Below are 13,063 nucleotides of genomic sequence, written 5' to 3' on the forward strand. Positions count from 1 at the left end.
CCAGGATGGAGCACAAAAACCCCTGAAACAATTAATTTGTTCTGCTGAGTATGCAAACAACATTAAAGCTTATAATCAGTATGAAAACATTTGGAACTGCTGAACAAATAAACAGTTTCCACCTTTTAAATGTAAGAAGGAAAAAAAACAATCCCATTGCTGAAAGACAATACCTGTTTATTTTTCTATTCTTTTCTTCATGCTAGTGGATGAATAAATCATGACAGGATTGGACATAGTTGCACCGTTAAATATTGATTGATTTCCAATGAGCCCACTCAGGTTGACTAGACAAACACAAGGGGGGGGGGGCTCACATAGCAAAGATCTAAATGAATAAACAGGGGCACTACTTTGCTTGCCCTTTTACAACAAATGAAATAGCACCACTTGTCCTAGTGAACAAATTAATAATATAAGCTAAAAAATGAGAAATGCTTGCTTGAGTCTATTTTAAACCCACAGCTATATACCAAAAACATAACTGCTGTTTTGAGGACTAGTCTTTGACTCGGAGAGCACTGGAAATTTACACACTAACTGAACAATTCCCCCGCTGTGTTCCATCTCACAATCAATTATTTAGCATGCAATCCATTTTGAGGCTAAATGAGAAAGACAAAAAAAAAAATGAATTGTGTACATGAATACATGCATGAGACAAACTAACTCTTCCAGCAGCTCGGTATGCCCCTCAAGTTAGGTCAAGAACCTGTTATGAAGCGTGTGTAGATTCACTGAGCTGTCTGGCTGTCTGTACTGTATACTCACTGACACAACTGACACTTTCCCTTCTAGGGGCTCTGAATCTCCATATTAGCTTGTGTGTTTAAGACAACTCTGTAGTGTTGCTAAAATGTCTTGTAGAATGGCATTTCTGTTTTCCTTAGACACCTAAGTGGGAAAAGAAATAAGCAAAAATCATTAAAGATGCAGTCTGCAAATATAAAATGATACAGCCTGTGCTAATGACAACTGTGACACATGTCTTGTCCTGTAGGACCTAAGCCTAATCTCTGACCTACTGTTTTAGAAGTGAAATTACAAATCTTATGTTTGCCAAAATGTTGTTTATACTGACACATCACCTCGTTTGGTATAATAACTACTCCATCGTAGTGCCTATTTTGCATGACAATATCTATAACTGAGTCTTCCGTGATAAATTATTTTGACATTTGAGACCACCCTTTGTTGTTCAATCAGTCACGCATGATTTAGCGGTAATCCTGCTTTAGGAGAGGGATAATGCAATGCCCCTTCTGCCTTACTGGGCAGACTGACTGCCCTCTTAAGTGTATACAGTGTAAACAGTGTCCTACTGTATAGCTATTGTGAGACTTAAATGCTCCTAAACTGACCTAAATGTCTTATTCTTTTTTCCCCCAGAGAGTGTGCTGGTGTTTGAACTCACAGTGAAAACCTTGACATCTCTGCTGCTCCGCACCTCTTCCACGAGACCCAGAGGTTTACCCTTGGGAATGGGGATGGTGCCCAGGATGGTGCAGGAGGAACTATCTAAAGTCTGTCTCACTGCCCTGATGAACGACTGGCTGAACAGCTCCATTTTGCCAATCTCATCAATGACGAACACCTTCCTGCTGCCCCCATCTGCTGACCCTACCTGGAGAAGAGGATGCATGCATAAATAAAAGCACCCCAGGTCAGTATTTAGACATTTATTGATAAAAAATAAAAAAAAAGAAGATTTTATAGGTTTCATTGAAGGCCATGTGGCTAATCTAACATGTGGTAAGCGCTTTTCATGTTAATGTCTCAGATAGCATGCCTGTGTCAGTGTTTGTATGTTACACGCAACGGGTGATCAGCAGTGATTACAGAGACGCTTCTAGTCAGATGAAAGTGGAATATGCTGCCGCCAAGGCACAGACACCTTCCTTTACAGCACATGTGTAGGCGTCACTCCAGTCTCCCTTTACATGCCGGATTAATCACGGTCAGTGACAGCCAGACGGCACCACGAACACTAAAAATGTCACTCTGGAATTTATGTGTTCGCAAGCTTCCAATTATTCCATCAATTCGGAGAAAAACCAAAGGTTTGATGACTTGTTAAGTGGAGGAGAAAGGGGAGTGTTTGCATACTGTGATCTATTGATCGAGGGTGAGTCTTAAAAGCATGTGCTGCTGTCTTACATGTCTGAAGAGAGGGAGAGCCAGGTTTTCAAACGAAGGCAAGTCAACCACATACTGCCCGACTGTGTATTCCCGTCTGCCATGAGATGAACCGGCAACATCTCTGTAAAGTAAAATCAGGTAAAGGTTACTCAAAAGCAGCACGATAAAAGAGAGCAGGTAGTTTTTGATAGGATGACAACCCTGCTACCTGATTCTGGACAGGTGGCCCCTAGCTCCTGTCACAGTGACTACATCAAAGCCGATTCTCCGGCCTCCCTCCCTGACCTCCTCGGTGTAAAACCCTTCAACTCCCACTCCGGAGGACACTAAAGCCTCACAGGCTTTCTGGACCAGAGTGGTTTTCCCCACACCTGTAAGCAAAACAAGAGACACTGTAAAACAACTTTTAGGCTGTATCACAATTCAAAATTGGGGTACTGTATAATGTTAGGATATGTTTAATCCATCCATCCATTAGTGATGCTAGCATCCTTTATTCATAGTCAATAAGGAGTCTACTAAATGAACATAACGTCATATTGACTGAAAAAAACAGTCAAAATAGTATTTAAAACTGTAGTTTTGTTCATATGAACGTCTCGTTAGTGTGTGGAAGGACATAAAGCAATAGGATAAATACCTAGTTAAAAGTTACCAGTAGGCTATGGACCTTTTTCACAGCAGACATTTTTTGTCTTGTCATAGTAGGAAAAGCACAGCTGAAATTGATAACCTTAACGATGGCTCAATTCCATCAAGTGTCCCAGTAAGCTAGTTCAGTGAGTCAGCATGAACAACACCAGGGCCTCTCCTAAGTGGAATGCAGCCATCATTAATGGGTTTGAATACACCTGTGCTTTTCCTACTATGACATGTCAACATGTCTGCCGTGGAAAAGGTCTATAACGTACGACGGAGCATTAGGGCCACATCAAAGGAAAAAAAATAAGGAAGAAGATATTTTTTTAATTTGTTTTGCATTTCGAGAATAAAGTCGAAATGTCGAGAATAAAGTCAACATGACGAGAATAAAGTTGAACTATACTATTTCGAGAATAATGTCGAAATGCCGAGATTGAAGTTGAAATGACGAGAATGCCATGCCAGCTACGCCATTTAGGCAACACCATAGATATGGGTTACATCCTTCAGGATCAAACAATTTGATCAATTGTCTTATTGTGTATTGTGATACAGCATATCCTCTCTGTATTGCACGTAGGTGTAACCATCGATACCCTTGCATCTGTCCATTACAAGCTATTTCAGTTTGCAGGAATACGGCCACCTCTTCCAAGTTTGTGTGGTTTCTCCTTCTGAACAGACGCAATTTTCGGCACAATCTCTTCAAAGTCCTAATACTTATCACCATACTGTGTTTATGCGCTAAAAGAGAAAGAGTTCATTCATTTTGTAGAATACAGTAGGTAAAGTTAGTAGTTTGGTTTATTCTCAAAAGTCCGACTTGATTCTTGAAATAGGCTATCAAGTTTATTCTCGACATGTCGACTTTATTCTCAAAATGCAAAATAAATAAAACATCTTCCTCCTTAATTTTTTTCCCTAATGCTCCGTCGTAATAACGCAATATTATCCGGACAAAAAGAACACAAACAAGCTAACTTTCATCAGAACCAAAGTAAGTTAAACATGTGGCTACTGTCTGGGACACTGAGTTCAGACAGCTGACTGACTGGTCTGGATTTACAGCGACTGTAGCTTCAACAGCAGCGAACACGCTGGCTGTTAAGTGTTACCTGGAGGTCCTGTCAGAAAAACGTGTTTGAACATTTCAGTTTACACCGTCCAACATGCTGCTACAGCTCTTCCGTACACATCGAGTTGACGCATGCGCGGTAGGAGGAACTACGCCTCCGAACTTCATTTGAGCACATTCAGTGGTGGAAGAAGTACTCATATCTTTTACTTAAGTAGGAGCAGCAATACCACAGTATTAGTATTATTATTACTATTAATGTTAGTAAAAGTATTAGCATCAAAATATACTAAAAGTTAAAGTACTCATTTTGCAGAATGGCCCCTTTCAGAATAATGTCTAATGTGGGGCTTATTTTTTACTATATACACTGCCAGGTAGCAGTCAAGTCTCATTTGTCCATAATAATACATCATAATGTATTTGTAAATTATATTTTGTAATAGTCATCTGAATCTGCAATATAACTAGTAATTAAAGGTATTAAATACATGTAGTGGAGTGAAAAGTACATTTGCCTGAAATGCAGTGGAGTGGAAGTATAAGTGCAGCAAATGGAAATACTCAAGAAAAGTACTAACTAGTAACTCAAAATTGTTAAGTAAAGGACTGAGCATATTTAAGATAATTTAATAATTCTAACAAATTAGGATTTAGTTTATTTAACAAGCAAATTCAACATCAGTGGTAATGTAAAACACTAGTTAAACAAGGTCGAGTTTATATCCTTCAAATATCTCAGTAAAAAACTATGAAAACCAGACAGTAGGAATATGGAAACACCACACTTAGAGCAATACCACTGTGTACAAAATACTCCCAAAAGTACTAATTATGCAGAATTGACTCTGTCAGTGTTTTACATTATTTTATTGGATTAAAATTACTAATGCATACTGCAAGTTTAAAATCATAGCTGGTCAAGGAGGAACTAGTCCAATTTGCATATTGTTGGTTACATATTGTATAACGATGCTGTTCAATGCTTTATATAGATTTTAAAAATCTTAATCTATAAAAAAGTTATTAGCGCTGTCAAATAAATGTAGAGTAGTTAAAGGTACAGTAGTTCCCTCTGAAATGCAGAGGAGTACAATTGTAAAGTAGCATACAATTGAGATACTCTAAGTACAAGTACCTTAGAATTCTACTCAATTACAGTACTTGAGTATATATATATACTTAATAATAATAATGAATGACCACCAGTGCAAATTAGTAAGGTGCAGTTGTCCCACTGAAACCCCAAAACTGCCACAAATATCATAAACACAACTGTGTCACGCAAAAACCCACCACACCGGTTTTAAAATGGACAAAATAGCTGTCTCTGTTTTGCTTATCAAATATTATCAAGGGGAAAATGCAAAGTAGGCAAGGTAATACCCTGGAATCAGGAGCTGCCTTAGGTGCTCTGGAAGATTTTCAGCTTGTGACAACTCGACTGGAAATGAGAGCTTATTAAATCAAATGATTTGCATGAACGGTGTGCACAGAGAGATTTCCCATCCTCTTATATGTCACTAAAAGTCGGGTCCAACAATTTATGCAAATGTACAGTAGCCTAGCATTAACTGAGTGTTTAAGATGTAAAATGATCATATATTTCCACAAAAAGCTTGTTTTTATTCAAAGTTGTCAGACATCATAACTGAAAGGAACATTTACACACATTTGCTAGATACATGTACAACACTACTAGCTACTCTTCTGTTTCATCTCATTAGGGGAAATAGTGTAGCCTCGATGTTACCATAATGTGGTATTCTTTATTGTTTCTTTACATAGTGTAACCAGGGAGTTTGTTGGCCACTAACTCAGAGATATGCTGATACTCCTTTTTGAAGTCCAGAGATCCAAGCTCATCCTCCAGTTCCTCTACCTCTTGCGGTTCAAAGGAGGATGTTGATTCTGCAGAAAATCCTCGAACAGAACCTCTGCTCTTGGTTGACTCACTCCTTTGACCTCTTGATGACATGACACTCTTAGTGCTCCTTTCCACTCTACTACTCTCTGTCATCTGTTTTCTGGAGCGTATGGTTTGTAAGGAAGCCGACCCGGTGTCTCTGTCACTGTCATCGGAGGAGATGCTGAGCGCCGAGGCGTGGGTTCGAGGTCGGATGATGTGTGTACCCCTCAGAGCACGCTGTGGAGAGCTGGGGGCTTTGATGGGCACAGGGAGGACCGCTCTCTTCTGCAAACCTTCAGAGTTGCGGAACTCGGGGCAGACAAGAGACCGCGGGGTCTTGGCTCTAGAGGGCTCGGGGCTACTCGCGGGGTCAGGGGAGTAGGAGTAGGCATCGCTGGGCTCCAGGCTGTTAAAGTCATCAGCGTAGTCTGCCTCCTCGTTTTCTTCCCCGCTGGAGTCTGAAAATGAAGATTTGGGGCTGCTGTGTCTGCTGCTTCCTGAAGATTCAATGTTCTCTCTGTGCCTGTCAGATTCACAGTGTGATTTGCCTTGATTGGATTCACTGTGATGCTCCTTTTTGTCTTTGTTTTGGGAAACACTGTCACCAGCCACACTGGGGATGTGAATACATTTCAAGTCTCTTTCAGAAAGGGAAGATTTGACTGAAATTCTGGGATAGTCCCTGTCTTGTTCACCATGGATTTTCCCATGCAGGGCTCTCTGTTTTGGTATTGTTTCTTGTAGTGCAGAGCCCACTGTGATGCTTTGCATCATCGTTTCAACATTCTCATTTAGACTGGCTCTCTGATTTAATACTGATTTTCTTTTGCTGGACTTCACAACCTTATCACTTGCCATCATCTTTCCTTTGGCCGTCCTTGACTGTGTTTCATTCTGTATTAAGTCCATGCATTCATGACGTTTTACTTTAAGAGGAGAAATTTGCTTCAGCCTTAGATTGAATGTTTTAGTTGTACCATATACAAGTTTCTTCCGAGGATATTTACTGGGGCGTTTACTCTCAATCAAAGCCTCTTCTTGTTTGTCTTTCACTATTACAGATGCAGGCCTAACTGCTGGTGTAGAACAGTATCTGGGGGAATGTAAATGTTTGAAGTGGGGACTAGTCCCCTGTCTGGTTTTCTGCAGCGACTTTGTTTGCGCCTCTCGTGGTGTGTTCAAATTCCCAGCTGAAGGGTCCGTGGAAGCGGGCCTGTAAATCCAAGATAGATTGGGATGAACAGACAAGGGCTGGTGTGGGTTCTGGCCATTCAACTGTGCCAACTCAACAAGAAGAGCGTTTAGTAGAGGCAACTGTCGTAAGGATTCCCCCAGGACATTTGGAGTCCCCCCACTTGTTTCTTGGTTTCTTGACGTATTTACATCATGTCTAACTCTCTGGTCCATCACTGGAGAACCTGTAGGACCACCTGTAATTGTATTTTCACCCGTCTCTTCCTCTGTGTCTTCGAATGTAAAAGCCTCTGAGATTAGATTCAGTAATTTGCATTCCCCGCCTTTGTTTTTGCTTTTTTCCTCTGCACAATTATTGTAGAAGAGATGTGGCGGGCAAAATATAGTTGAACCTTCTTCAAAATTGTTTTCTGTTTCTCGGAGTGTCTGAGACATTTGGCTTCTTGGCTTGTGGTCAGTCTGCATAGCAACAAAAACACCATTGTCCCGTTTATCCTCATTTATCAAGGTGTTCTCATTTAATGATTTGTCGTTTTGAATGTTTCTGCTAACATCAGGCTTGTCCGGTGTGGGTGAATAGACATTCCCACAGTCAAGAGGCTGTGATTCGGTGATGTTTTGTTGTCCTCTGTGTACACTGGTGCTTTCGAGACCCCTCCTTTCTGTCATATGTGGCAGTAAACTAGCTCCCAGACTTAGCAGTTTGTAACTCAGGGAAATTGATCCAGTTTTCTCCCCCGTGAGGTTGCATATATCAACAACACCCCTCTCACCATGAGACGAGGGAGTAGAAACACCACGTTCAGTCACACCCTGCCTGATTCTGTCCATCGCTTTCGCCAGTGAGATGAGTGAGGTACCAACTAATTTGGGGATCTCTTCTTTCACATCCAACACCATAGCATAGAGGGGGGTGTTAGATAGATGGGCATGCAGTGAGTTCAGGTTCATTTTGAAGAAACAAGACTTCCCCCTGTTAAAGGCGTAGTCTCCCTGCTGATCCTTTCCATGCTGACCTTGTTGCTTAATGCCACCACTGCTCTGTTGAGGCTGATAAATGAGCAGCGTCGGGAAATCCAGCAGTCGTACTCCTAGAGCCAGCTCGTCGGAAACCTGACTGTCTTTATCGATTCGGATAGATTCCACCAGAAGCTCAAATGAAAACAGAGTCTCCGAATGATCGCTATTTTGTCGTCCTGACATCCCGAAAGCCGCGCGACAACAACACAAACTCAACAAGCTAATCCAGCTTCTATCGGCTCCATGGAAACAGCTGTCGCGAGCATTTTGCGTCATACAATGGGATACCTGGGGAATGTAGTTTAAGTGGTCCTGTCGTATTAGCGCTGATTAGAATGTGTCTTAAATGTCAATAATTGTGAGTTGTAAAAGTGCTGTTTTTTGTTATGTGTTAACAAATAGGGCATTGTTCGTGTAAATAATTGAGGAAGTATGTATCTAAAATAAATAAAAAGGAAAATTGAAGAAAAGAAATGACAGAATATTAGGCTACAGCTATTGCATACAGTCTATGGCTACATCTAACGTTAACTACAAAAACAAGACACATTATAAGCACACTTCGAAGGGATGTGATTATAAAGGGATTTTGTTCAGATAGTCTACAGTTTGAGTGAGCCACTTTTCTCCAGTTCACCAGATGGTGCCACTGTAGGACTTACTGGGGTTATAGACTAAAATAGCATTGTGGTGAATGGCAAAAAGGCCACCGGACTTAATTTACATGACAGGCTCATTATTCGCCTTTATCCTGTAGTGGAACTTAGCCTGTTAGTCTCTCTTGAATATCAACCAACAAACCTATAATAACCGTCTGTGTTGTGTATGGACAGCAGTGAACTGCAGAGTTCACAGGCGTCGGGTGGGCGGAGTCTTTTTCCTTGCGTGTTGTCATCACGGCGATAGGTGCTGGATGGATATCGCTATGGTCTGTGCCACTTCAGTCTGAGCCTGGAGGCTGACACCGCAAGAGAGAGATGCGAGACCGACTACCACAGTTTTAACTGGTTTTACCCCAGTAAGGATAACTAGCAACGTCGCAGCCTGGACAGGACACTACTCACATTTTGAGGTAAGACCATAATGTCATTTTCTCCCTCCGAGCCGAACAACAAACTAAGTAGGGCTGTACGGCTAAAAGTGAGGAGCGCTGCACGCAGTGAGAGTAGCGAAAGGCGGAGAAAGTCCTTGGCATGTCGATGGTAATGGTGAACACAAAGGATAAAGTTACTTCCAGGCACCGAAGCGCATGTAATGTAATGGAAAAATATAAAAGAACTGGAGGATATGATATTTCGGCAGTGGCCTATCTATAGCCTATAGTGTCTTAAATGGTGCCGTTGACTTATACTCGTTTGTTTGTTTACTAAGGAGCATGTTAGCTTCACGTATCACCGAATTCAATGCAAAATAAAATGCATTACATTTTGCATTCATATTAAAACATATCATTGTTTTTTTTGCTGTTAATGTCAGCCTACACGTTGTCGTCATATTTTTGGTAATTGTTGTGGTGATGTGTGCGTGCGCGTGGGGGGTAATTGGACTGGATCTGCACAGAAATATGTTTGAATGAATTTGTTTAGTGGAGTGCTTCCATGAAAACGGTGGGGGGCGATAAAGGCATCATTGTCCAACTGGTCATGGATAATAAAACCTTCACATGCTCACTAGGCCATATTTAATTGTTGTGATTAGCCCAGAGTGGATACAAAACAACAACAAAAAACAACATGTAAGTAGTGGTCAACGAAAATCACACACTCTGCTGTGCTTTCATGTTGTATTGTGTTCTTATTTGGGGTATCTTTACTTCTTGCAGCAGTGTGAGCTTGTCAGTATGTTCAGACAAAGAACAATTTCCCCTAACATCAGATTTGTTTTGATTCTCTGTACACAATATCTGGCAGTCTGCTTGTACACAGCATGTAGCTTACAATCATGGTTCATGACTTGCTGCTTCTAGTGGCCTATTCAACATACAATGTACTGTATACCCCACTGGGAGAGTAAACAAGTCAAATCTTGTTTGTCGTCCAGCACCATATCCTTTGCTGTCTTCCTGCAGGAAGTCAAGCCTCCATACTAACTAACTTCCCAATGAAGGGAAACAAATAGGCTAGACCCATTCCTCCGCTGTTGGCTGCAGACACAACAAATAGGTGCTCTTGGGTGTAAATTCATGGTTCCATTGTTTCATTTTTAGTGCTCTGGATTTCTGTCCCGCTGGCCTCACAGCTCCTATCTGAACAGATCAAGCATAAAGAGTTATTTCTCCTGGAGCGTTAAAATCAATAAGACACCATTATTTTTCAGAGGGTTTTATGTCTGGAAAAGATTAGTTTTCCATGGGGCTGTGCTGAACTAAGTAGGCACAGGAGTGTTTTAAGATGACTCCAGTATGTTCATGGCCTGGTATTACATTTAAAGAGGCGCTGTCGGTACATGATCTGTGCTGCCTGCACGATCCGTCATACGCATGTGCAAAATGTTCGCGCATGCGCAGATGATAATCCTGTTTTACCGAGGATACGACACTGCACGATCTGTTCCACGCTAACCTCCACCGGGAAGCTAACGTTAGTTTAGCTGACAGCTAATTCGGGTAACCGCTAGCTGACAGCTTGATTCAGTCTAAAATAACGTTAACTCAAACTAAACACTGGGAAAAGCAGGCTACAGCTAAATTAAGACTTTACAGTAATAACAATAAAGCCAAGTATTGATTGATTGTATTTTAAATGAGCACAAGTAAAGTAGAACTGACGAAATTCAGCTGTTATATATTTTAACGGTTATTTTCAGGTTTTATTTTGAGGGTCTTTTAAAGTTATTACATGCCGTCTCAGCTAGCAGTTAGCCGAATTAGCTGTTAGCTTAACTTACGTTAGCTTCCCGGTGGAGGCTAACGGCAGACCGCTACAACTATGACCGAAAGCGTGGAACAGATCGTGCAGTGTCGTATCCTCGGTAAAATGGGATTATCATCTGCGCATGCGCGAACATCTTGCGCATGCACATGATGGATCGTGCAGGCAGCACAGATCGTGTACCGATCATCGACAGTAAAAAGAATTGACACAGCGACCCATTCTGGACGGAGACCAGCGAAGGCTATTAGAAGCACTTTTCTGGTGAGGCATTACCGCGTAGCCTCCAACTGAGAGTCGCGTGGTTATGACACAATCGTTAGCCTATTTTTACAAAAACGTCTGCTACGGAGCCATAACGTGAGGTACAAGGTAATGGCGCCTTTTATACATTGTCGTGTTTCTTTACAAATAAACAATGGACAAATAAAGTCTTTAAACGCTTCAGATGTAAAGTTATTCGCTGTCAAAGTGATGCCAAAATGAATGGCAGTCAATGGGATGCTAACGGGGGGTGATGGCTTGATAGCAACAAAATGGCTCCATAGGAGCTACGCTTTGTGGAGGCTGACTTACCGACAGCAGCTATGCAGTTTTGGCTATTTCTTTGCCGTTTTCTCGCTTTTTGCTCGCAGGTTTCTCTATAGAGCTCCCCCTACAGCTTCGGAATAGATATTTGGCAGCTCCTATGTTTACTTGTGTCTGACTCCTCGCTCAGTCAGTCTGCCATTTCCTCTTTCTCTGTTCCTCCGACAATGCTTTCCTAGCTTTCCGCTTCTTTTTAGCTGGCTCAGCCATGACGATAGTGTGAAAAACTCCATCGCTACCTTGTTAGCCAGTTTCTGAATGGGCGTATGTGTGCAGTGCCGTGAAGCAATTCGCTGCATCTCGAGACCTGATATCACGCGATGCTTCCTGACGCTGAGGCCGGCGGCTCGCCGGCCAAAAGTTGAAAGGGTGGTTTTTCCACTCACAGGCGCTAGGGGAAGCGAGACGACCACCATTCAACTCGAAAAAAGGTAGTTAGCTAAGGTAAATTAAGCTAAAAAAAACTGCATAGTTCCCCTTTAACATATTTTCCTTATAACATACTTGGTTTAACTCAAGCTGTCAGGTCTGCAAATCAGAGAGGCAATTTTTCAACTCACCGCTCTTCTGAATGGGCATTGAGACAAATGTAGTGATGTGTGAATAATTTGCTATTATTGTGCACAGAAGCGAAACACAACCCTGATTTATTTATTTATTTATTTATTTTTTTTCTGTGATCATACAAATATTTTTATTAGTTGCTGTCTGTTGATGTCCAGTTGAGATTGGATTCATGTCTTTCCTCAATACTTATACCTATATAATCTTTGATTTTGAAATTCCAATTTTCGATTGGATATTCTGTTTATGTTACATTACATAAGGGAATACAGACTTTTCCCAGATAGATTAAAGACAAGCTCTCCCCTAATGTAGTTAAAAATAAGGCTGCCTAGTTACCCCTTCTCACCCACTGCCAGTAGCACACTCCTAGAGGCAGACCTATTCAGCAGTCATGATAATGACAGTGCCAAGGAAAGATCTGTTGCATTCTACCATCAATAGGGCACAGACAGGGTCCTGAAGAAGAACAATGTTCTCATCTATTTCTAACAGCGGCTTCTGCACGGCTAACCAGACAAAGGGTAATTGAGCCGGATAGATATGTCCTTCAAAATAAAGTTATGAGCACAATGTGTGCTCATCTGAACAATAAGTCACCTGTCAAGAGTGGCAGAGGAACGGCTTCCTGTGTCATGCCCACAGGCCATATCCAGTTCTTGTCATTGCAGAGCTGGTTAGGATGTCTTCTGGCCTAGTCAGCTTGGAGACGCCCCACTAGAGTTACAGCCGGGATGTTGTGCTTGCCTGTAAAGACATTACCATAACACAGAACTGTTTGGGGGCTTTCTTAAGGTTTGGGAAATTACTTAACAGGAGTGGCGGATTTCAGTCTTCTTGTTACACCACTCCCCCAGTGCGCCTGACACTGTCCCCTAGTCTTTCCCCATTGTTTGTCATTGTTCCCACGGTTCTTTCCTACGGGTGTGCTGACTGGTCAGGATTTGTAACAGTAGGGGAAAATACGGCTAAAGGACTTAGGTTCAGACCACATTGATGCATTTTTTTCTCATTGTACCATAGAAGCATGCCAAACCATGTGGCGCCCCCCTTTCCAACAGA

At 41.7% G+C, this 13,063-nt stretch overlaps 3 protein-coding genes across 5 annotated transcripts in view; 1 reads left to right on the plus strand and 2 right to left on the minus strand.

Moving 5' to 3' along the window:
* Positions 1–160: 160 nt before the first annotated feature.
* ntpcr (nucleoside-triphosphatase, cancer-related) lies at positions 161–3,980 on the minus strand. The gene is made up of 5 exons (XM_078273685.1): positions 3,897–3,980; positions 2,348–2,510; positions 2,158–2,260; positions 1,415–1,624; positions 161–894 (listed from the first exon to the last, which is right to left on the minus strand). The coding sequence occupies exons 1-5, from the start codon at positions 3,928–3,930 to the stop codon at positions 817–819; spliced, it is 588 nt and encodes a 195-aa protein (XP_078129811.1). The 5' UTR covers positions 3,931–3,980; the 3' UTR covers positions 161–816.
* Positions 3,981–5,373: 1,393 nt separating this feature from the next.
* Positions 5,374–8,229, minus strand: map10 (microtubule associated protein 10). Its single transcript, XM_078272969.1, has one exon. The coding sequence runs from the start codon at positions 8,160–8,162 to the stop codon at positions 5,637–5,639; it is 2,526 nt and encodes an 841-aa protein (XP_078129095.1). The 5' UTR covers positions 8,163–8,229; the 3' UTR covers positions 5,374–5,636.
* Positions 8,230–8,899: 670 nt separating this feature from the next.
* The window catches only part of LOC144532303 (signal-induced proliferation-associated 1-like protein 2), an 89,258-nt gene continuing 85,094 nt past the window's right edge, over positions 8,900–13,063 (plus strand). For all 3 annotated transcript variants that reach the window (XM_078272990.1, XM_078272992.1, XM_078272993.1), the window contains exon 1: positions 8,900–9,051. The gene's annotated coding sequence lies outside the window, so the exon portion shown is untranslated. The remainder of the gene's footprint in view (positions 9,052–13,063) is intronic.

The sequence above is a fragment of the Sander vitreus genome, chromosome 17 (assembly GCF_031162955.1).
Source record: "Sander vitreus isolate 19-12246 chromosome 17, sanVit1, whole genome shotgun sequence".
NCBI lineage: Eukaryota > Metazoa > Chordata > Actinopteri > Perciformes > Percidae > Sander > Sander vitreus.